The sequence below is a fragment of the Chionomys nivalis genome, chromosome 4 (assembly GCF_950005125.1).
Source record: "Chionomys nivalis chromosome 4, mChiNiv1.1, whole genome shotgun sequence".
Lineage (NCBI taxonomy): Eukaryota > Metazoa > Chordata > Mammalia > Rodentia > Cricetidae > Chionomys > Chionomys nivalis.
This window is the reverse complement of record NC_080089.1, coordinates 38,786,227-38,810,990: the sequence shown is the minus strand read 5'-3', so window position 1 is coordinate 38,810,990 and position 24,764 is coordinate 38,786,227. Positions and strand designations below refer to the sequence as shown.

The window sequence follows — 24,764 nt, the reverse complement described above, 5'->3', positions numbered from 1 at the left end:
CCCCTTGTGTGATTATTCCCTAAAATTAGTCAAACTGTTTGCCTTGCATGACAATAAAGACAGAAGAGTTAACCTTTCCCTCTTCTGATGCAGATGTAAAATGGTGAGTGTTCAACTGTAGTAAGGTACTCTGCTGTTAGAAACCTCATGTAAGGGAGCCAAGGGGCCTTTTATAGGTGTCTTCTCCTTTCTCCTGAGACCTCCACCTAGCTGAGAGAGGTAGACTGTCAAGGCAGAAGTAGAACAGAGATTCTATAGGACAAGGGAACAGCCATTATCATGCTGAGTCTTTGGTGTTTTCACATTTTTGCTGATACATTCTCTCAATTATATGAAATTTAGATGAACACGAGGGCCTGAAATGTAGGGCTGCAGTTTATCTCTCCATTCTGCTTCTCAGTCTCATCATGTGGGTTTACTTGTGAAAGCTGGGATATTATCTTAATATCCCTATTATTCCCATTCTCACAGCTATGACTCGAGGAATGGCTTCAGAAAATGACTCTTCTGTGAAGGAGTTCATCCTGCTGGGTTTGACACAGCAGCCAGAGCTCCAGCTGCCTCTCTTCTTCCTCTTCTTGGGAATCTATGTGGTCTCCATGGTGGGGAACCTGGGCTTGATTGTTCTGATTGTTTTGAACCCTCACCTGCACACCCCCATGTACTACTTTCTCTTCAACCTTTCCTTCACAGATATCTGCTACTCCTCTGTCATCACACCCAAAATGCTGGTGAGTTTTGTGACACAGAACACCATCTCCCATGCTGAGTGCATGACTCAGCTCTTTTTCTTTGCTTTTTTTGTTATTGACGAATGTTTTATTTTGACAGCCATGGCCTATGACCGATACGCTGCCATCTGTAAACCATTGCTTTATAAGGTCACCATGTCCTATCAAGTCTGTTTTGTACTGATGGTGGGGGGTTATATAATGGGATTTGTGGGTGCCATGGCCCACACTGTGTGCATGCTGAGACTCACCTTTTGTGATGGCAACATCATCAATCACTACTTCTGTGACATACCCCCTCTCCTGGAGCTTTCCTGCACAAGTACAGCCATCAATGAGCTGGTGGTTTTCATCGTGGTGGGTGTCAGTGTGATAGGACCCAGTCTCACCATCTTTATTTCTTACACCTTGATCCTCTCTAACATCCTCCGCATCCATTCTACAAAGGGCAGGTCCAAGGCCCTCAGCACTTGCAGCTCACACATGATTGCTGTTTCTCTGTTCTTCGGTTCATCATCATTCATATACTTTAAATCTTCTCCTGTTGGGTCAGTGGAACAAGATAAGATATCCACAGTGTTTTATACTGTTGCGATTCCCATGATGAATCCTTTCATTTACAGTTTGAGAAACAAAGATGTTAAACTTGCACTGAGTAAGGCTTTGAAGAAAAGGTGTTCATTTAAATAGAAGATGTATTGATCTATATGATGAATCTGCACATGGGCATGTACATGGTGTATGTATGTAAGGCATGGAGGGAAGAATTCATCATTGCCATAAGATGCAAATGATTACATAATAGAGAAAGTGAAATTAATTACAGAAATAGTTTCTTAAGTACAGATATGGAAAGTGAACGAGAGAGAAGAGAAAGTTTTTATTTTCTAGTTTATTTGCAGAAATTATTAGATTTTAAGGAGAAAAAGAGGGATGATGATAAATCCAGAAAAGGCAACTCAGTCTAATTTTGGATTTGAACTTTTCTAGAGTTACTGTGTAGCTCTATCCTGGAGATAACTGACTTACAGCCAACCATATTTATTGATTACATTTCTATTAATCACTGGAGAAGCTTTTGTCTGGGAAATTTTCTGGCTTGGAAAAGGACAGAGGCTTGGGGCACGAACTTCTCATTTCAGTTTCTGGTCTCTTATGATTTTATTCTTAAGGAAGGCCTTAGATTTTCCTCTAATTATAGTTACTAAGGGCAGGAACTTGGGTGACATCTGCAACAGCCAGAATAAGGCAAAGCTACTTGGGATTTTTATATCATTGATGTGACAACATGATTAGTGGCATGTTCTGGATTTCTCTTTGTATACTGAACTGTCCCCAAAGTCACAGAGATCTTCCTACCTCGACTTCCCAAGTGCTGGGATTAAAGGTGTGTGCCACCACTGCCTAGTTTTGTCTTGGAATTTTAAATAGTGCAAATGCTGTATTTATTAATGAAGAAATATAAACTTAAATTTATCCTGTACTAAGATTATTTTAAAAATAAAAGTAAGATGGTGAAGAAGGCACTAATTATCTCTGGTCTCCAAAGTCTGAGTGGTTACAATAAGATAGGTATCAGGTTCAGGTGAGCAAGAAAATCCAATAGATGAAGAACAACTAAACGACCATGTATCTGAATATACTGGAAGAGTGCTGTAGACACCCTTCCATAACAGAGATGGTGCAGAGACTTGCTATGTCTTTACTTCTGTTGCCTGGTCAGGATGGATTGTTTTGAGGAATGCATGTGCAACCTGAGTCTGCTGACATGCCAGTCAATAGGACATTCCAGGAAGATTGAAGAACTGTACATATACTTTTAGATGCAGGAACAATTTTGATGCTTATGAGACACTAGATATAGATGATTGTGACTCTGGTGTAGTAGGAAAGATGTATGCATAGAAGTATGTGGTACAGAGGAAAATAATTAGGGGATAAGGTCAATATATTTGAGCTTTGAAGAAAAATAGTAGTTTGTTTATTTTCATTTGTTATGACAGTTCTAAGGATTGAGTGGAAAGCTTTTCAAATGCTAGACAATGTCTTATTACATCCCCAGACTCTGATATTAAAAAAGTAAAATTCCAGGCCGTACTAATCACACAAAGGACTTAGCTTTTTTTTTTTTTTTTTCATTTTTGGTGCAGGGTCATCTATTGCTTAGGATAGTCTTGAACTGCTTATCTTAAACAATTCTAGTGTACAAATCTCCTAAATAACCAGAATTACAACTTTTCTCACTTGTTGAGAAACCCTGTCTGTGTTTATTTATAATCAATCTTAGACATTTCAGGAGCCATTTGCTGTTAAAGCTATGAAGCAACACACTGTAACACGGTATTGCTATGGTCTGCAGCAGAGCTGAGTTTTCCTTGACTAATTCTGTGTACATGAATAAAATGAGTGAGAAGCATGTCAACTAAAACAGGACCATAAGATAGGTTGGGTTATCTTTTCAAAAAATATTTATTTATTTTTTATATGTCTTGGTGTTTTGCCTGTATGTATGTCTGTGTGGGTAGTGGCAATGAACCCAGCTCTTCTGGAAGGGCAGCCAGTGCTCTTAAGTGCTTGAGCCATCTCTCTGGCCCCAGGTGAGAATATATTTAACCCTGTGTTTTTCTTTTCCTGTGCAAGTGTCTACACTTGGAAAGACAACTGAATTTGGACCTATACAATATGATTTTGAGGCAAGGTTCTACAAGTTTTATTATTGGTGTTCTCTTAGTATTTATGTTTTTATATTAATTGTTTAGTAGTAATTACCTTCATGAAAGTGTGCACAAAAAAGTCATTTGATAGACACTCAGAAATTTTTTTTTTCCAAAAAGCACTGATTCTTTACTTTGGCTAAGAAAGTAAAAACATGATAACAGCATGAGATGTCTGCCTTCATTTGTCTCTGTCTCCTCTTTTTTTTTTTATTGAAACAAAAAAATTTCTGCCGCCTCCCAGCCTCCCATTTCCCTCCCCCTCCTCCCCCTTCTCTCTCACTCCCCCAACTCCTCTCCCCCTCCCTCTCCAGTCCAAAGAGCAGTCAGGGTTCCCTGTCCTGTGGAAAGTCCAAGGTCCTCTCCCTCCATCTAGGTCTAGGAAGGTGAGCATCCAAACTGTCTAGGCTCCCACAAAGGCAGAAAGGCAGAACATGAAGTAGGATCAAAACCCAGTGCCATTGTCCTTGGCCTCTCATCAGCCCTCATTGTTCGCCATGTTCAGAGAGTCCGGTTTTATCTCATTCTTTTTCAGTCACAATCCAGCTGGTCTTGGTGAGCTCCCAATAGATCGGCTCCACTGTCTCAGTGGGTGGGTGCGCCCCTCACTGTCCTGACTTCCTTGTTCATGTTCTCCTTCCTTCTGCTCCTCATTGGGACCTTGGGAGCTCACTCAGGTGCTCCAGTGTGGGACTCTGTCTCTATCTCCATCCATCGTCAGATGAAGATTCTATGGTGATATGCAAGATATTCATCAGTATGGCTATAAGATAGAGCCATTTCAGGTTCCCTATCCTCAGCTGCCCAAGGTGGGTCAACTAGCTGCTTACCTCTGCATGTAGGCATGTTAATTATTTGATTGTTCTCCGCTAGTAATTGGTTCTTAATTTATCTTAACTCCCTTCAAGACTGAATTTCCAGAGATAAGAGGAACTGAGGTATCTTTCTGTCAACTTTCACAATGTCTCATTTCAGACTTCCATTTGTCTGTTTATCTATCTATCTATCTATCTATCTATCTATCTATCTATCTATCTATCTATCTATCATCTATCTATCATCTATCTATCTCTATCTATCTATCTATCTATCTATCTATCTATCTATCTATCTATCTATCTATCTATCATCTATCTATCTATCATCTATCTATCTATCTATCTATCTATCTATCTATCTATCTATCTATCTATCTATCTATCTATATTTTGGCTTTTTGAGACAGGGTATCTCTGTGTAACAGTCTTGGCTGTCCTGAAACTTACTTTGTAGACCAGGCTGGACTCAAGATTCACAGAGATCCACCTGCCTCTGCCTCCTGAGTGTTGGAATTAAAGGCGTGTGCCACCATCAGCAGACAACATGTCTTTAGTTATTGTCCTACACCTGCAATTACAGTGCATTTCAGAATTAGGAGACACATCATTCATGATGAGGTTGCCTCTAATTAGAGGTGATCGTGATAATTACATTGTCTTTACAAGTGGCAAGAAATTTTCCAGAGCTCTCTTTCAGAACCAGAAGTAACATCATGATCCACATTTTACCTTAATTGCTTAATTATGCAAATTCACCCTTGAACAATTTATTCTTATGGTTAAACCTAAAATTCATATCACTATTCTAAAGATAGCCTGAAACACCTAATTTCCCCTTTCCCAAATACCCATTCTAATTAACCTGTTTCCCCATCTTTTAACAGCTTTATTTCCTTTCTGGGGGTGACTTAATATACCAGATTTTATGAGTGTCTGGAATCAGGACTCTGATGTAGGACTTGGATTGCCAAAGCTTCTCATCAAAAAAGAGTATTTAGAGCTAGGCCTCTAGGCAGGGGATAAGATAAAATGAGGTCTTTATCCTGGGTCCTAATTTAAACTGATGTTCTTTTAAGGAGAGAAAACAAGAGCTGGGGAGATGGTTTCATAGATAAAGAGAAATAGAGGTCCCTGATTTTGATAGGCAAGGCCTTTTAATATTTCTTGAACTCTGTACTGATAAGTTGTAACTCTTTGTGGACCATATGTTTTGAGTTTTGGGATTGAACACATGTGGTACCACACCCGGCACTGTTTACTATCTTAAGAGAAATAGCCAGGTGGTGGTGGTGTAGGCCTTTAATCCCAGAACTTGGGAGGTAGAGGCAGGTGGATCTCTTTAAGTTTAAGGCAAGTCTAGTCAAAAAGAGATAGTTTCATGACAGGCACCAAAGCTATTCAGAGATACTGTTTCAAAATATTTACATACATACATACATACATGCATACACACACACAAACTTGTGTGTGTGTATGCATGTATGTATGTAAAATCCCTGAGTTTTGCATATGCCAAAAGCTTTTATTTAGAGTTCTTGTTATTAGTGCCTTGTATGATTAATATCTAGGTTATCATCTAATTAAAATTCAACAGGAAATTTGTTCCTATTAGTGATTGCTACCAAATACTACTACTACTACTACTACTAGTAATGTATATTTTAAAATATCTCTCTTAAGGATTTGATGATAATCACTTAGCAATTTATTTGTGAATTATACAGGTGATCATGTTTATTGACAATGAATGAGTTGTTACATGTTTAATAATCCTGCATCATTTCTCTAGTGAAAATTTATTTAGAGATAAAAATTGCAGAAATATTATTTTTAAAAGAGGAGAGAAAGTATAAACCTATAGTTTCTGATTCCTGCTGTAGGAAATTATATAGCCAATAGCCTTTAAGTTAACTGCCCACTGTGACGTGGCCTCTTATGCCAATGCAAACCATGTGTCCAGTCTCTGGCTGCGGGATTCAGTTTCTGTTCTCCATTCCAGCAGAGGATTCTGATTTGTGAGCCTATCCGTAAATAAATAACCATCTATTATTCTCAAGTCTGAGCTAGTGTGGGATTTCTTTTAAGTGTCTTTCTTCATATTCCAAGTTACACTACAGAATTATACAACTAAAAACAGCATGACTTTGGCATAAGAACAGAACACACATTCCCATAAAGTAATAGAATTTCGGACCAAACATAAGTTCACATGATCGCAACCACCCCAGATGTGAAAATTTATTTATTATTTATTCATTTTAGCATTCCAACCACAGAGCTCCCTACCAACCCTCCTCTCGCCCCTTTCATCTCCCCTCACCAGTCTATCCACTATCCAAATCTCCTAAAGGGTAAGGTACATTAGGTTGAGGCAGGACCAAGCCATCTCCTCCATGCATCAAAGTTAAGCAAGGCATCTCACCATAGTCAATGGGTTCCAAAAAGCTATTAATGCACCAGTGATAGATGTAACTGTTTCCACTGTCAGGGATCCCTAAAACAGACCAAGATACATAACTATCTCTCACATATAGAGGGCCTAGTTTGGTTCCATGCAGGCTCCACAGATGTCGGTATAGAGTTTGTGAGCTCCCATGAGTTTTGTTCAGCTGTCTCTGTAGATGCCCCATCATGATCTTGACCTCCTTTGTCATATAATCCTGTTTCCCTCTCTTCTATTAGACTCCCAAAATTTGGTCTGGTGCTTGGTTGTGGATCTCTGCATCTGGTTCTGTCAGTTGCTAAATTAAGGCTCTATGATGAAAATTGGGGTATTCACCAATCTGATTGCAGAGGATGGCCAATTCAGACAATCTCTTCATTATTGATAGGAGTTTTTCCTGAGGTCATCCTTGTGGGTTCCTGGAAATTTCTTGAACACCAGGTTTCTCCATAACTCCGTAATGGCTTCCTCTATCAAGATGTCTCTTTCAGGGGATGGAAAGATGGCTCAGAGGTTAAGAGCATTGCCTGCTCTTCCAAAGGTCCTGAGTTCAATTCCCAGCAACCACATGGTGGCTCACAACCATCTGTAATGAGGTCTGGTGCCCTCTTTTGGCCTGCAGGCATACACACAGACAGAATATTGTATACATAATAAATAAATAAAAATATTAAAAAAGATGTCTCTTTCATTGCTCCTCCAATCCATCCCTCCCCAACTCGACCATTCCATTCCCTCATTTTCTTATTCCACTTCCCTTCCCCTCTATCATCTCTCCTTGTCCCCAATTTACCCAGGGGATCTCATCCAATTCCCCTTTCCAGGAAGATCAAAGAGAACTCTTAGGGTTTTCCTTGTTACCTAGCTTCTCTGAAGCTGTGGCTTGTAGTCTGGTTATACTTTGCTTTATATCTAGTATCCACTTATGAGTGTGAACATACTGTGTCTGCCTTTTTGAGTTTGGGTTACCTCACTAAAGATGTTTTTTTTCCTAATTCTATCTATTTGCCTGCAAATTTCATGATGACATTGGTTTTACAGCCTTTTAATATTCCATTGCATAAATGGAGCACATTTTCTTTATCCATTCTTCAGTTGAGGGACATTATGTTGTTTCCAGGTTCTGGCTATTACAAATAATGCTGCTATGAACATTGTTGAGTGAGTTTCCTTGTGTTATGATTGAGCATCCTTTGGGTATATGCTCAAGAGTGGTATCACTGGGTCTTGAGGTAGATTGAGTCCCAATTTTCTGAGAAATTGTCATACTGATTTCTGAAGTGGCTGTACAAGTTTGCACTCACACCAGCAGTGGAGGAGTGTTCCCCTTACTTCACAACCTCTATAATATAAGCTATCCTCAGTACTTTTGATCTTAGTTATTCTGACAGGTCTAAGATGGAATCTTAGAGTTGTTTTTGATTTAAATTTCCCTGATGATTAAGGATGTTGAGCAATTCCTTAAATGTCTTTCAGCCATTTGAGAATCTCCTGTTGAGAATTCTCAGTTTAGATCTTTACCCCTTCTTTAAATTGGATTATTTTGTTTTTTTAATGTCTAATTTTTGAGTTCTTTATACATTTTGGATATCAGCCCTCTGTCAAATGTGGAGTTAATGAAGATATTTTCCCATTCAGTGGGCCATCATTTTATATTATTGATTGTGTCCTTTGCCTTATAGAAACTTCTCAGTTTCATAAGGTCTGATTTATTTATTGTTGCTCTCAGTGTCTGTGCTCCTGGAGTTATATTTAGGAAAAAGGCACTGTTTTGTCTTATTTAGTGTGTCCTTTGCCTTATAGAAACTTTTAAGTTTCAGGAGGTACCATTTATTGATTGTTTCTTTCAGTGTCTGTGTTTCAAGAGTTATATTTAGGAAGTGATCTCCTGTGCCAATACATTCAAGGCCCACTTCCTACTTTCTCTTCTATCAAGTTCAGTGTAACTGGATTTATGTTAAGGTCATTGGTCTACTTGGACTTGAATTTGAATTTTGTGCATGGTGATATATATATATATATATATATATATATATATATATATATATCTCCTATTTGTAATCTTCTACATGCTGCCAGCACCACTTGTTGATATGCTTTCTTTTTTTTCCCATTGTAAAATTCATTTGAGTCATGACATCTGCTACCTTATTTTCTGTTAAGTTTCTGTCTGGAAGACCTGTCCATTGGTAAGAGTGGGGTGTTGAAGTCTTCCACTATTAGTGTGTGGAGTTTGATATGCAATTTAAACTTTAGTAATGTTTCTTTTACACACCACATACTTAAAGAATTGGGACTTCATCTTGATAGACTTTTTGTGATGAATATAAAATGTCTTTCTACATCTCTTTCTATTGCTTTTAGTTTACAGTCTTATTTTGTTAGATATAAAGATAGATGGTGACACCAGCTTGTTTCTTAGGACAGTTTGATTGGAAAGTCTTTTTACTTTTACTGTGAGGTAATGACTGTCATTGAATTTGAGATATGTTTCTTGTAAAGGAAAGGACATGGTCAACAAGACGAAAATGACAGCCTACTGACGGAGGTGGGTCTGGTATTAATCTGTTGCTTTCATTGGTTAATTAATAAAGAAACTGCCTAGGCCCATTTGATAGGCCAACCCTTAGGTGGGTGGAGAAAACAGAACAGAATGCTGGGAGAAAGAAGCCGAGTCAAGGAGTCACCATGATTCTCCCACTCCAGACAGACGCAGGTTAAGATCTTTCCTGGTAAGCCAGCTCGTGGGCTACACAGAATATTAGAAATGGGTTAGATCAATATGTAAGAGCTAGCCAATAAGAGGTTGGAACTAATGGGCCAGGCAGTGATTAAAAGAATACAGTTTCTGTGTAATTATTTTGGGGCATAAGCTAGCCATGTGGGCGGCTGGGTGCCTGGGACGCAGCCCTGCTGCTCATATTACAACAGCCTACAGAATAGGAAGAGATCTCCACATCAGACAGAGGTCTCCTCTCCAAAATATACAAAGAACTTAAGAAATTGGTCATCAAAAGAACAAATAATCTAATAAAAAATGGAGTACAGACCTAAACAGAGAACTCTCACAGAGAAATCTAAAATGGCTAAAAGACACTTAAGGAAATGTTCAACATCCTTAGTCATCAGAGAAATGCAAATAAAAAACAACTCTGAGATTCCATCTTACACCTGTAAGAATGGCCAAGATCAAAAACACTGAGGACAATTTATTCTGGGGAGATTGTGGGGAAAAGGGAACACTCCTGCATTGCTGGTGGGAACGCAAGCTGGTACAGCCCCTTTGGATGTCAGTGTGGCGATTTCTCAGAAAATTAGGAAACAACCTTCCTCAAGACCCAGTAATACCACTTTTGGGTATATATCCAAAGAATGCTCAATCATACCACAAAGTCATGTGCTCAGCTATGTTCATAGCAGCATTGTTTGTCATAGCCAGACCCTGGAAACAAACTAAATGCCCCTCAACCAAAGAATGGATAAGGAAAATGTGGTACATTTAAACAATGGAATACTACACAGCAGAAAAAATAATGACATTTTGAATTTTTCTGGAAAATGGATGGAACTTGAAAACATTATTTTGAATGAGGTAACACAGACACAGAAAGACAATTATTACATGTACTCACTCATAGATGATTTTAAGACATAAAGCAAAGAAAGCCTACAAACCACAATCCCAGAGAACTTAGACAACAGTGAGGACACTAAGAAAGACTTACATAGATCTAGTCTACATGGGAAGTAGAAAAAGACAAGATCTCCTGAGTAAATTGGGAGCATGTGGACCTTGGGGGAGGATTGAAGTGGGAAGGGACAGACAGGGAGGGCAGCAAGCAGAGAAAAATGTAGAGCTCAATAATATATATACACTTAAAAACTACCATTTTATATCAGTTTTATGTATCAAGTATATGGTAGTAAATAAAACATAAATGCCAGAACAGAGAACCAAACCGAACCAAACAATAATAAATATTGATGAATGTGGACACAGGACTTGTAGGGTAGAAGGGTGTGCTGTAGATGGGTAAGGAGATTAAAAAAAGGGGTTGTAATGAGTACAAGACAGGAACAAAATCAATTTAATAAATAAATGTACATGGTGACTGAAATAGTAGGGAGGTCTGGGGGACATTGCTTGTTGGATAGAGATATTTACCATTCCAAGTGGTCACCACTAATAGTATAGAATTTGAGGAGCCTGGAACTTTGATCCTGCCTCTGCTATTTATATTTTATTAACTGCCCTGTGAACCTGAGACTTCTCATGTGTAAATATCAATTGATGATGTTATCTGTGTGCATGATGACCATAAAACTTGTTCAAAATACTGAAAATATTTAGTTTATATGATTTAAATATGAATTAAATAATGTTTGCTTCATTTGTTTTCTTTTTAACATAATACTTTAAAACTGTATCTTTTAATGCATATTTAATCTCCTCTTTTGAACTAATGCTTAATGACATTAGATAACTAAGTATCTGTTAAATTAAACAAATTTATTTATGTAAGTTAAGCTTAATAACAACTGTGTTTTCTCGGTTGAGGTATGCTAACATCAAATGAAATGAATGAGGTTAAAGTTTCAACATTAATAAATTGTGACGAACAGTCATGCAAAACTGCAGCTGCATTCAAGATGGTCAGTGTAGCAACTGACCTTAACCTATGTCTGACATTTGTTTTTAAATTCTACTTTATTCTATTTCTAGAAAAAATAGCAAAAATTTATACATTTAGAATTAAAAAAATAAAATTTAAAATGTATTGAATAGTCTTAGAAGACATTAGCTGTAACACAGGAAATGAATGGAAAATTCGAAGGCAAATCAAGGACAATATGGTAGAAAAACAAATAACAAGAAAAACAAACACATCTATTAACCAAATATAAATAGAGACTTGAGATGAGGAGCTCTGCCGAACATCCCTGTGTTTGGTATTGCCAAAAGCAAAGATATGATTGCAAGAACGAAAGCAAATTTTGAAGCTTTTATGTATTAAAATTTTTCAAATTTGAGGCTTTATCCAGCAATGTATGGAAACATATGCAGAGACCCACAGCCAAGGTAAACCTTGGAGGATCCTGCAGAAGATGGGGAGGAAGGATTCTAAGAGTCAGAAGAGTCAAGGACAGCACAAGAAAATCCACAGAATCAGCTAAACTGGGCTCATAGGAGCTCACAGAGACTGAACCAACAATTAGGAATCTTGCATGGGACTGACCTAAGCCCTCTGCATATATATGGCAGTTGTGTAGCTTGGTCTTCTTATGGGACTCCTAACAGTGGGAGCAGGTACTCTCTCTGACTCCTTTGCCTGCTTTTGGGACCTTTATTATCATATTGGGTGGCTTTGTCCAGCCTTCACCTTGATATGCCATGTTTGGTTGATATCCATGGAAGGCCTGCCCTCCTCTAAATAGAAACTGAAAGGAGTGGTGGGTGGATGGTTGTAGGGCAGGATGGAGTTTGGGGATACTGGGAGGAATGGAAGGAGAGGCAATAGCAGCCGGGTTGCAAAAAATGAATAAATAAAAAATAAATTTAAAAATAAATAAAAGTATTCTCAAAGTTGAGAGACATAAGCTCAATATCTTGCAAAATTAATTACATATCAACAGATGAATGGATTATGAAAATCTGGCATATAAATAAAATGGAATATTATTCAATTCTAAAGAAGAATGGAATAACAACACTGATTTCTTACTCCAAACACAGTCTTCTTTCATTAAAGACTGGTACAAAAATATTGCTTTTGACTCTATCATTATACACCTCAATAATATCCTGTTAAAAGTCTACCTCATCATAGCTTCTTTACAGTCTCTATTTCTTTTTTATAATGTTTTGTATTTACTTTAATTTACATGGAAAATATTAGGAATGAATACCTGATATGAATGCAGACTGGATGCAAAGTTATAAAAGAAGTTTATGTAACAGAATATTTTTCAAAGAAATGGTATTTTATTTAGTCACAATGCTGCCAGTTATGAAAAGAAACACAGTTTTTTTCTTTTTTTTTTTTTTTTAGATCTTCATGTTACTTAAAGAATAGCCTGAAAATCATGACCACTGGCATGTTAATCCCTGCGAGAAATTGCTGCCACTCAGTTGCTAGCATCTGAATTCCCTGCACATGCTCTACCTTCCTGAGTATTATGAAATTCTGAATATGAGCTGTTTGCTATAAGGCAGGATATCAATTAATCCTACTTTCCAGCAATTTTGTTTAACTTCTTTCTTGTCTTGGAATTTCTCATGTTAACATTCTTTAGTCATGTTTACAGGAAAACCTTCCTTGCAAATTGTCCTAGACAACAGTTTATTTTTGTTCTAGTTCCTATTCACTTGACAGATGTTAATCCTATAAAAGCATAAGTCACTTACTAGCTATGTTGTAGGGAGGCAGAGGAAATAATTGTCTTAAACAGTTATCTTCATTTTGCCAAGTGTTTTTTCATTTTTATTAATATAAATTAATTCTCAAGTCCTCTTTTACATTCAAAATTTAATTATAGCTATAATAGTACAATTAGTTATACCACACTTGCCAAATCTTATAATAAAATTTAAAAATTTGAGAGAAAAATTTTGGATTAATATTTTCCATTTCATGAAACAATTAGAAAACCAGTATTGTTATTTGGCGTCTTTGCTATGAAGAATGTATTTGTGCCTTGTTTCATTTGTACAAGGCAAACACATGAAGGAACATACATTTTACTGACTTAAATATTTTGTTTAGTAGTTTTGTTTGGAACACTTAATGAAGTATAAAGTATAAAGCCTCTGACAGGTCTTACAATTGTGATATGTATACAAAATATTTAATAAATAAAGACAAGCTATCTATCAGCACAGTTATATAGGCTTATAACTAGCTGAGGTCATGGACCATTGTCAAGAGGAAAAGAAGAACTCAAGAGATTGAAGGATTCTTACTGGGTAGACAGATAAATAAATATTAAGGGAAAAGGCTCAAGGAAAAAAATCAAAACAATTTTGAGATACCACCTTACACTTGTCAGAATGGCTAAAATCAAAAACACCAACGATAGCTTATGCTGGAGAGGATGTGGAGTAAGGGGAATACTCATCCATTGCTGGTGGGAATGCAAACTTGTGCAACCACTTTGGAAATCAGTGTGGAGGTTTCACAGAAAATTGGGAGTCAACCTACCTTAGGATCCAGCAATACCACTCATGGGAATATATCCAAAAGATGCCCAATCATACTACAAAAGTGTTTGTTCAACTATGTTCATACCAACATTATTTGTAATAACCAGAACCTGGAAAAAAATATCACGATTGCAGTTGTGTGCCTAGTCTTCTATAATTCAGCCTTGTTTTTCCAGGAGGCAGTTGTTTAACAAGACCGAGGAAAGTGCAGGATGGAACCAGGCTCTTGTCTTGCCATTGTCCTCACTCTGTGGATGGAGTTTGCTCTGATGTGCGTGATGAGCTTCCTAAGTTACTTTCATCCTTCCTACAGCTGTATCAGTAACTGTCAGATGCTGGAACAAAGGAGAATAAGTCTGATTTCTGTGTGGATGCTGAGCTTAACTGCATTTCTTAGTCTGTTGTCATGTTCTCTATATGCTATCCATTTCCAGGAGTTTTTAATTAGGATCCTACATTTATAAAATATTAGGCACAATTCAAAGACTAGGAAATCTTGACCACAAAACCCAAAATGGTTCCTGAATGTTGAGCGGGTGAGTTTGATTACTTTTAAGATACTGTCACATTGCAAAAATGTGTGATCTTTGAAGTCATATATATTAGAGTTGACATTGTATCTTTAGCTCTTAAATTTGCATGGTCTCGAGAAAGTTTGTTTTTGCAGGTCATGGGTACCCCATCTGCTGGTAGAGAGAAAAATAAAAATGTCCCTTGAAATAAATTCCTGATGAGCAGTAATCTAGATACACAACCAGAAAACTACCTCTAGAAAATAAAATTGAGAGCAGATTATAGTTACGGTACGAGACAGGGTTCTCTAGAAGATGAGAGCAGATAGAATGAATGAATTTTCAAATAGGTCTTGTTAGGTTGACTTACATGGTACATTTTCTGTAGTTCAACAATGCTAAATTCACAATAGAAGGGTGAAGAATTCTGTAGATGCTCAGTCCATGAATTTGGAGGTCCCAGCAGTTCCAATATGGCTCTGTAGGCCTGGACTGTTACTAAAGAGCTTCTGGTCTTCAGTCTGCATCAGAAGCCTGAAGAGTCTAGTTCTAACATCAGTGAGGGAATGTAGCTTTTGGAGCAAGAGAATAGACAAGCTTGCTAGCAAGAGTGAAGGCAAGCGGGCAAAAATCAATAATTCTATTCTTGTCTCGGTGTCTTTTCATTGAATGGCCTTCAAAAGGTATTGTACACGTTAATGGTGGATCTTTCTATTTCAAATAATGTGATCAAGAAAATCTTTCAAAGGTGTGCTTGTCAGTTGTTCATTTAGTTGACACCAGATCCAGTCAAGTTGGAGACCAATAGTATCCATCAAGATTACTATTCTCACCCTAATATGCATTCAATTATTATTCTTCATAAATAAATATATGAAGACCTCTTTGAATTTACAAGACCTTATCCATGTTAACAAATTTAACCCATTTGATATTTATTGTATTGCAATAGTATATTAACTGGTCATTCTACAACTTATTTTATTTTGCTATAAAACATATCAAAAAGAGTGGTTTGTTTGGCTGAGGATATTTCTACAGAAGAACAGTACAATTAAAGAGATAAAGTGCTGTGTGCATAAAGTGTTTAGCTTTACAGTCAAGGTACATTTATCTAAAGAGTATATCAGTTACTTATCCTGGAAGCCATCACAATTCCTCCCACCTTATAGCAAATTACAGTAAGCAGAATCTTGATGTTTTTTCACCTTATTATCTAAAAAAATCTGTTCTTGTGGTTGTTTTATAAGTAAAGTACTTTACCAATGGAAATGCCAAAACCTTGCCAATTATCTCATTCAGACCTCATAAAATCCCATAAGGAAATTACTTTTATTTTCTTTTTAAACTAAAGCTACTGGTATATAAGATTTTTACAAAATGTTCTATCTATTGAGTAGTGAATTCAAATTCTGGGATCTTGGTGACTTCAGAGGCCTCCAAATCCCGTGTTTGTTATTTCACCTTATGAGTTTGGTCTTAGGTATCACTATCTAAAATGGGAACAGTTAAAATAATGACTTTCTAAGTGATGGTGGACAAGCCACAATTCTCATTGGAGTTTAATTTAATCATGATAAAATTTAGCCTCTTCTCTTAAAAAAATCAGGTGATAGATGACAAAAATTTGGACCTCATATTTTTGCTTTAAGAATTAGTAAAAGATATACAGTCAATGCAATTACTTTACAGAAACACTAAAACAAGCAAGAGTTTGAACAACATTTGCATACTTCTGAGCTTAGGTGTCAGAAATACTTGAAAATGTCACCTCTCTAGTTTGATTTTATTAGTGAAGAGTTTGTTAAGGTGATGCTGAGGCAGATCAAAGAGAGGACATGTTGCCCAGTCGATACTCAGCAGTTTCCTCCTTGAGTGGTTGCCATCGTTGTATTCCTGACAGGCAAGGGGCACAGCCACGGGTTCAGGTTGGGGGCCTGGGCTGCCAGCTGGTGACTCTCAGGAGCCTCTACACACCAACCTTTTCAAAGCCTGCTTGACCTCCTTGTTCCTCAGTGTGTAAATGAAAGGATTGAGCATTGGCGTGATTATTGTGTAGAAGACAGCAGGGGCTCCTGCCCCTGCACCAGTGGAGCTTGGCTGCAGGTAGATGCAGACAGGGGGCATGTAGTATAGGAGCACCACTGTGAGATGTGCTGTGCAAGTGGAGAAGGCTCGCTGCCTTCCCTCTGCTGTGCGGATGCGCAACACCGCAGCCACGATGAAGACATAGGAGATGATAATGAGGATGAGGCAGCCCGCAGCTACCACGCCAATGTTTGCCAGCATGACAAGCTCATTAATGGTGGTGTCTGCGCAGGCCAGCTTCAATACTGGAGGGATGTCACAGAAGAAGTAGGCAATATGGTGCGGTCCACAATACAGCAGGTGGAAGGTGAGGGAAGTGTGAATTGCAGAGTGCACAGCACCTGTGGCCCACGTGCTCCCAGCCAGCCCTGTACACACCCGTCTGTTCATGGCCACTGGATAGTGCAGGGGCTGACAGATAGCCAGGTAACGGTCATAGGCCATGACTGTGTATAAAAAGCACTCAGTGCTGGCCAGGAAGTGGAAACAATATAGTTGTATAGCACAGCCGTGGAAGGAGATCACTTTCCCATCCAAAGTCACCAGGCCTGCCATGACCTTGGGAACTGTTACTGTAGACAGACATGCATCCAGGAAGGAGAGGTGGCCCAGGAAGTGGTACATGGGGAAGCGGAGATGAGGGTCAGAGCCCACAGTAAGGAGAATGAGGAGATTGCCAGTCACAGTGATGGTGTAGATGAGGAGGAAGAGGAGGAAGAAGAGGCCAGGGTGCTCAGCTGTGTACATCAGACCCTGTAGGAAGAAGTGACTTACCATAGTCTGGTTGAAGTACTCTGTCTTCACAGCCATCTTCTCATTCCCCGTTCAATAAAACTGACTGTAAAAGAGTAAATATCTTCTCTATTCCCTCAAATGTCAGTATTGTTTAGTGCATCCCAGTTTTCCTTGGCTCACAAGGTAAAAAATATTAACAGGTTAAATTCAGCTTTGTCTGTACTTAAGTTTTTACATCACATGTTCTTGCAAAAATGAAGTTTGGAAGGCATGACCTATATTCTTGTGTGGTCCATAAGGACTGTCTGTAGAAATACAGCCCGTAAATTAATTATGCAAACACAGAGTACAAATCCTGCTGCCATTGAGTAAGTGATTTTGGCATGTTCTCCAGAACAGCGATGCTCCTGCCTCCTAATTTCCTCTGCTGTGCTTTACACGCACCCAGCCTCATACTTAATTGCTGCTTGTCATCTGGGAATAGCATCCATCTCCGGACTTGCCTAGAATCAAAGGACTGTTACATCAACCAGGACCCAATCCTCCCACCCATTTCTCCCTCAGAGGGAGCTCTTTGGGATGTTAGCTACCCACAACCCTCAGGAGTATGACAATGAGGCCCGTGAGAACAAACTATATGATTGTGCAAACCAATTGTTTAGTATAGTTCATGTTCTCCTTACAACACTTTTTTCTTTTATTGTGATTAACAACATTATTGTGGGTGTCTGAGTGTTTTCTCTTCCTGGGAACTAGTGAAGAAAAGAGGGGGTGAGAAGCTCATGAAATAAAAAGTTGCCTGTATACTTTGTGCCTTTCTTTCCTTTCTTCTATTCCAAGAGGTTTTGTATTTCTAAATTAAAAGAATTTCAAAATGCACATTTTCTCATAATGAAAAAGCAGAAGTTATCTTTTTCAATTTTATCATCCAGGTGTTAGTTGATGTATCTTCGTCTCTGCTATAATTTCTCTCCAATACAATCTCCTTCCAAACATGAACATAACACCTCCAATATTCACCTTTCTTAATTTATTCTATAGTGTTCAAGTCTGGTTGGTCGACCTGTTAAACACTAGTTACCACTGCTGTACGTTCCCATGGGCCCCTGCACTGCAGCCAGAAAGAATATCTCAGAACAGTAGGGTTATGAAAATTTCTTCTCTGAGGTCTAGACTTTTTCTGTCTTAGAGTAAATAAGAAAACACATGTTTCCTAATTGTAACTTTAAAAAAAAAGTGAAAAAGCACACGTTTTCCTGATGGTAACCTTCTCTTTTACTTCATCTTAAGTAATTTCTCTTTCTCGGCACTTTCACTACACAGTTACATTTTTTTTACATAGTTACATATCTCTCTTTACATACATACATCTCTGTCCTTCACAGCCATACATCTTTATACATATTTACATCTATTTTTACACAGATTATCTACACAGTATCCATATATTTTCCATAGTACTATATAAGTTTACACTTCCTTACTCAGCCACATCGCTCTCCACACAGTTGCATTCCCTACACAGCCATATACTTCTGCATAGCTATACATCTCATCTACTCAGCTCTCTCATAAATACAGCTTCATCTTTCTACAGATACATCTCTCCTACATACATATCTCTTCTATATAGCTACATTTTCTGTATTTCTCTACCTATTCAGCTACATCTCCTCACATTTCTCTCTTACTACTTCTCTGTTTATTGGGCTACATCCCTCCTTCAGCACACATGCACACACACACACACACACACACACACACACACCTCTATTTTATTTCTCTCCTTCTTCCCCCACAGCAAAATCTCTGGACAAATATAAATCACATTTTTCAAGGTCAAAAAGCACTTCTTATGTAACCAATAAGATAGAGAGTCAAACTGATCACACAGTTTCTCTCAGGCTAGGAAGGTCACACTAGAGTAATGCTTGCCATGCACATAATTCTAAGTAGTCAGCGTTCCCAAACAGAAAGTGACATTGAAATTCAGGACCTAGTTAGTTGTCTGAAACTTGAGGTTGGGAATATTTGCGGAAAGTCCATTTCTGAGAAAGTTATGTCTTCATGCCTGACCTTGAATCAGTAACAAACTCCTGAGAAATTGTCCTTGTGTATTCATCTCTAGTTGCAGCCAATTTGCTTTGAATTTGTTCTGAAGTCTAGAATAAGCTGTCACAGTGACTGAGAATACTATGACTTTCCTATGTCAGTCTGAGTAATAAAATGTATCCTAGTGTTATTTCTATTTAATAGAATTATGAAGTGTAAGTAGAAATCATCTTCCTGACAAACCTCAACTATAAATGTGTCCAGCAGATGTAATATTTTCATGAGATAAACACATAACAAGAGGGAAAAATGCCCATAATTGTTATTAGGGAAGAAATATGTATGCACATGAGAATAACTACAGACAGAGAAAAATATTATTCATAGGGCAATGGTCTCATAAATCTTGCTTCCTTAAATGTTGATGAGCCCCAAGTAGATTTTGTGATGAGCACCTAAAGTCTATGCAGTCTTGCTCAATATTGCTCCAGAAGTGACACACTTTTTTTAAGAGTCCATGTCATATATGATGACAGTGTATCTAGTTTCTAGTCATGCTCAGTGTCTTAAAAAGACATGTTTTGACATTAATCTTCTCAAATGTCCTATACCACTGTTCAGTTTCTGTAAAGAACTGCCTATTAATTGCTGCTTATTTGTTCAATTTTTCATTTATATCACTAGTTCTAGTAATAGGATGAATTGCTGTAATGTGTATCAAATATATTACTTAATGAGTGATGATTATTTTATTACTCAAGTTTTCCAAGCCTTTGTCAGTTTGTCACATGCAATTATTGACATTTCCAAGTTTCTCCATTCTTGGCTATGTCCTGGTACAATGTTACTTTGTTATGTTCCTAGGCACCTTTTTTTTATTATTACCGCCACAACAACAGTCTTAATTACAATTCAAAAGTTCTTTTAATGGGAAACATCACACAAACCAAAGGTCAAAAAGGACACAGTGGATAGAATGTGAAGAACATCCTTTTCTCACAATAGTTCCTAATAACAACATGAGCTCAGGAAAGATGACTGAAATATTTTTGTTTATGTACTGTTTGAGAAAACACCTAAGCAAATGTAATAAAACAGTAATAATGAGAAGAAAAGACTGGTAAAATAACACTTTTGTATACTTAAGGGTATTTTAGAATTCTATTTAAGGAAGCCTGATGCTAGAAAACCTATAGTAATAAAACCTAGATATAAATGCATACACATATTTTGATACATGTGTTGGAAAATATGAAACTGAACGGTTGAAAGAGGCCAGAACAAACTAATGAAATTCTAAGTAGCACGTAAGTACATCACTTGATTTGCTAGTGCTAGAATAGCTGCACAGGGTAACATTACTTTTACCCTTCTGCTTATTTTTTATCTCATTTTTAAGGGTAGATAAGCTCAAACTAGACTTTAAATCAGGATCCTCTCAAAAGGTGGAAGTTTGATATCAGGTTATGCTGGAGAGGTTGTGGAGTAAAGGGAACAGTTCTGCATTGTTGGTGGGAACGCAAGCTGGTACAGCCCCTTTGAATGTCAGTGTGGCGATTTCTGAGAAAATTAGGAAACAACCTTCTTCAAGACCCAGTAATACCACTTTTGGGTATATATCCAAAGAATGCTCAATCATGCCACAAGGACATGTGCTTAACTATGTTCATAGCAGCATTGTTTGTCATAGCCAGAACCTGGAAACAACCTAAATGCCCCTCGATTGAAGAATGGATAAGGAAAATGTGGTACATTTACACAATGAAGTACTAAACAGCAGAAAAAAATAACAACATCTTGAATTTTCAGGAAAATAGATGGAGCTAGAAAACATTATTTTGAGTGAGGTAACCGAGACACAGACAGTTATCACATGTACTCATGAGTGGTTTTTTTAAACATAAAGCAAAGAAAACCAGCCTACAAATCACAATACCAGAGAACCTAGACAATAATGAGGACCTCGAGAGAGACATACTGGAAGACCTCTGGATTGGGGAGACTCTCACTCAAGTCTTGGGATAACACGACCCTCCAGGAACTCACGAGAGACCGTCCTTACAGCAATCACATGAGGTTTATTGACAGGACAGGATCCAGTGCATTGGGATGAAACTCATTTTCCACACAGGGGTAAAGAGTTTGACCCTGAGTAGCTGGGAGAAGGAGTATTTAAGGGAAGAAACCATCCAAAGGGGATAGGGAGAGCATCATTGGAAAATTCCGAAAATATCAGTGATCATTGAAAAGGGGGTAACTCCCTGTTTCTCAAGATTATAATCTAACTTTATCTTCAGATAGTTCCTGAAACAGAGTCACTGAACTGGTTAATCTAGATTTTTGATTCTTCTCTCTCTGCTTAAATTTTTGGCTCTATATTTTCTCCTAGAGGGGTCTGGATTTATTCAGGTCTTTCAATACATAGATCTAATCTACTACATGGGAAGTAGAAAAAGACAAGATGTCCTGAGTAAATTTGGAACATGGGGACCTTGGGAGAGGGTTGAAGGGGAGGGGAAAGGAAAGGAGGGGAACAGAGGAAAATGTAGAGCTCAATAAAAATCAACAACAACAATAACAAAAACAACAAAAACAAAAAAACCCACATTGCTGGAGATCTATAGCCAAACACCAGGCTGAGCTCCCACTGTCTATTCAGAGAGGGTGGAGGGACTATATGAGTAAAGGTGGGGGAACTCAAGATCATGATGGGGAAACCCACAGAGACATCTGGCCTGAGCTGGTGGGAGCTCACTGAATCTAGACTGACAAGTGGGGAGCCTGCAGGGCACTGAATGTGGGCAACAGTCTGTGGAACCCATGGCAGTGGGATTGGAATCTATCCCTGGTGCATGAGTTGGCTTTTTGGAGCCTATTTCCTATGGTGGATGCCTTGCTCAGTCTTGATTCAGAGGAGAGGGGCTTGGTCCTTCCTTAACTTCCTGACTCCCCATGGGAGGTCTTACTCTTTCTGAGGTCAGGTCAGTTGGGGATGAGGTAGGGGAGTGGGAGGAAAGGAGAAAGGGGTAACTGTAGTTGCTATGTAAAATTACTAAAAAATTTTTAAGAAATCACATTGTTCTTCCTAGTGAATAGTGTAGATAAGATGTTTCTTGATATTTTATGTGATACTTTTCTTCATAAAATGACGAGTTTGCATAGAATATTTCTTCATTAGATGTAAAATGACTAAAGTTTGTTCAGAATGTTGTGGGGTGTGTTTATAGTTGGCTCTGATAGAAGGTGATGATTTTGTGTTTCTAGTAGGGTTGATTTAGTCCATGGGCACTATTGCTTACTCTCTGCCTCCATTTACTCTTCAGAGTATGATGGTTGCCTCTGGAGTTGCGGCTGTGTTTATTAGTCTAAAAGAAAATGTTACTATCTTGGGCTGTTGTGAGGGCTCACAGATGTTCCACACTGACTGGAGGTCAGAGAGTTGGAGCTTATTTTTGCTCTTTTAAAGTTGTTGACAACAGGTCTGGCTACAAACAAGAGACCCTGACCCAGGGTGTAGTTACTTGGTGTTTTGGACACTAATGTGGCCCACAGAGGTAGGTCTGCTTCACCTTGACCAAAAATCAGATAATTCAAGCCTATTCCTGAGCCTTCATTTTAAAGCAGGAGGTTTGCTGTGGAGAGTGGCTGCCTACAGACTAGGGTGTATTCACTACATATCTTGCCTAAAGCATCAAAACTTTACTTAGGAAATAATGGCTTGATGTCTGAAGCAAATAACTGTTCTGCTTGTCCTTTGTGTCATGTTAAAGCAATCTTTTGCCTTTCCCATTTTTGTATTGGGGTATAAAAACATGAGAAAATTAAATGTGGGCGAATTCAGTATCCAGTATTTACTGAGGTGTCCTCCTGGTACTGTCCTATGTCTCTGTGTTCCTATCATATCTCTTCCTTCTACCTAACATTTCTAATCCACACACCCCTACCCTGGGACATATGAACCCGTCAAGGCTGGACTGTGACAGATCACCCCAAAGTGTGGCTTGTGACAGGCTATTCTTCCTCAGAGAGTTGATCAATTTTTCTAGAGCATTCTTACTCTTATTATCTGTAGGGCATTCTTCCCGTTATATGCAAAACTTCTGTACTTCTGCAGTTAACTAGGTCTTCCATTACTTTCAAACTACAGTACCATATTTTTCGAAGAAGTCATTTTTACATGATCTTTCTTTTCTTTCCCACCAGTTCCTAAGCAATATCTAGTATATGATGAATTGCATCAACCATTTCTTAATCATTTTGGTCATACATTTTATCGTTTTACCTTATATGTAAATGCATTTTTAGTCTAAAGAATAGAAACTCATTTAGAATTACAATAATGCTATTAATTTAAAGATATATTGAACAAATTAGCGCTGAATTGAATCACATTGCTCATTCATGCAGATTTTGGAGTTTAATTTTGTAAGGGAACTTCAGGAGAATATACATTTCTTATTAGAAATAATAATCTTCCCTCACACATCATCCCAAGCTTAAAAAAAGATCACAGTTGGATTGAGTCTGGGAAATACAGTTCTTCTTAGAGTCTGTGACTGTGTTCTTTCTGAAAATCAATGAAGGTATATCTAGTATTCAGGGAGGTCTTGCAATGAAGGACCTCTCCTTAGATGCTGGTCACATTCGTATACAAAAAGACACTAAAAAGAGCTTTGGGTCATTGAATATTATCTCAAATAAGCTATATACCCCCAATAATTCTACCCCATGAAGATACTCTACATCTCTGTAATGAATGTAGAAATGTACTAGCACACACATGTATTCACCATTTCAGACAATCTGCTTCTTTCAGATCCGTGGAAGATGAGAATGATTCATTTTATGCTAATAGCAAGGAAACTTTCTTCTCGAAACACCTACCGAAAGGTTACTCCTGTGAAATTTCAGAAGCTATATCTACTCAGGTCATCCAGCATTACACATGTGTTAGACCCTTCATACCGAGGTGAAATTGCCTCTTTATGTTCAAGTACAACTGGAGTTTCTTTGTCAAAGTAAAATCCAGAGAGAAGAGAGTTGGGAAAGTCAGCTTACTCCTTTGAATTTCAGTACCTCCATAGTTGTATGATATTGACAATAACACACAAGATTTTTTTGTCAAGGTTAAATCTGACAGATTACAAGTGGGTTATTTGTGTCAACACAGGACTTAGAAATTAAAATGTACACATAGACGATGCCATAGAGAAGCAGCCTTTATGGGGCTATTGAACTTTTTTCCTGCTAGAAACTACCCTTGTCCAGTGGATTTTGATTGATTGCCCATAGTGTTGAAGGATGACAGGGAAAAACATGAGTACCAAGGGGTTACAGTATGAAACTTTCCAGGTTCCTGCTTTTCCTAACAAGGAGTCCTTTCCTTCCCACACTAATTTTCTTTTCTTTTTTCTGCTTTAACACTCCCTGTTAGGCATGAGTGCATACAGTGGGCCTGAGCTAGGTGAAG

General features: G+C 38.0%; 2 protein-coding genes across 2 annotated transcripts; one reads left to right on the top strand and one right to left on the bottom strand.

Moving 5' to 3' along the window:
- The first annotated feature begins 473 nt into the window (after window positions 1-473).
- LOC130873394 (olfactory receptor 145-like) lies at window positions 474-1,421 on the top strand. Its single transcript, XM_057768205.1, has one exon. The coding sequence runs from the start codon at window positions 474-476 to the stop codon at window positions 1,419-1,421; it is 948 nt and encodes a 315-aa protein (XP_057624188.1).
- An 11,367-nt stretch (window positions 1,422-12,788) lies between these two features.
- On the bottom strand, window positions 12,789-17,317 carry LOC130873480 (olfactory receptor 10S1). The gene is made up of 2 exons (XM_057768348.1): window positions 16,397-17,317; window positions 12,789-12,839 (listed from the first exon to the last, which is right to left on the bottom strand). The coding sequence occupies exons 1-2, from the start codon at window positions 17,315-17,317 to the stop codon at window positions 12,789-12,791; spliced, it is 972 nt and encodes a 323-aa protein (XP_057624331.1).
- Window positions 17,318-24,764: the final 7,447 nt, after the last annotated feature.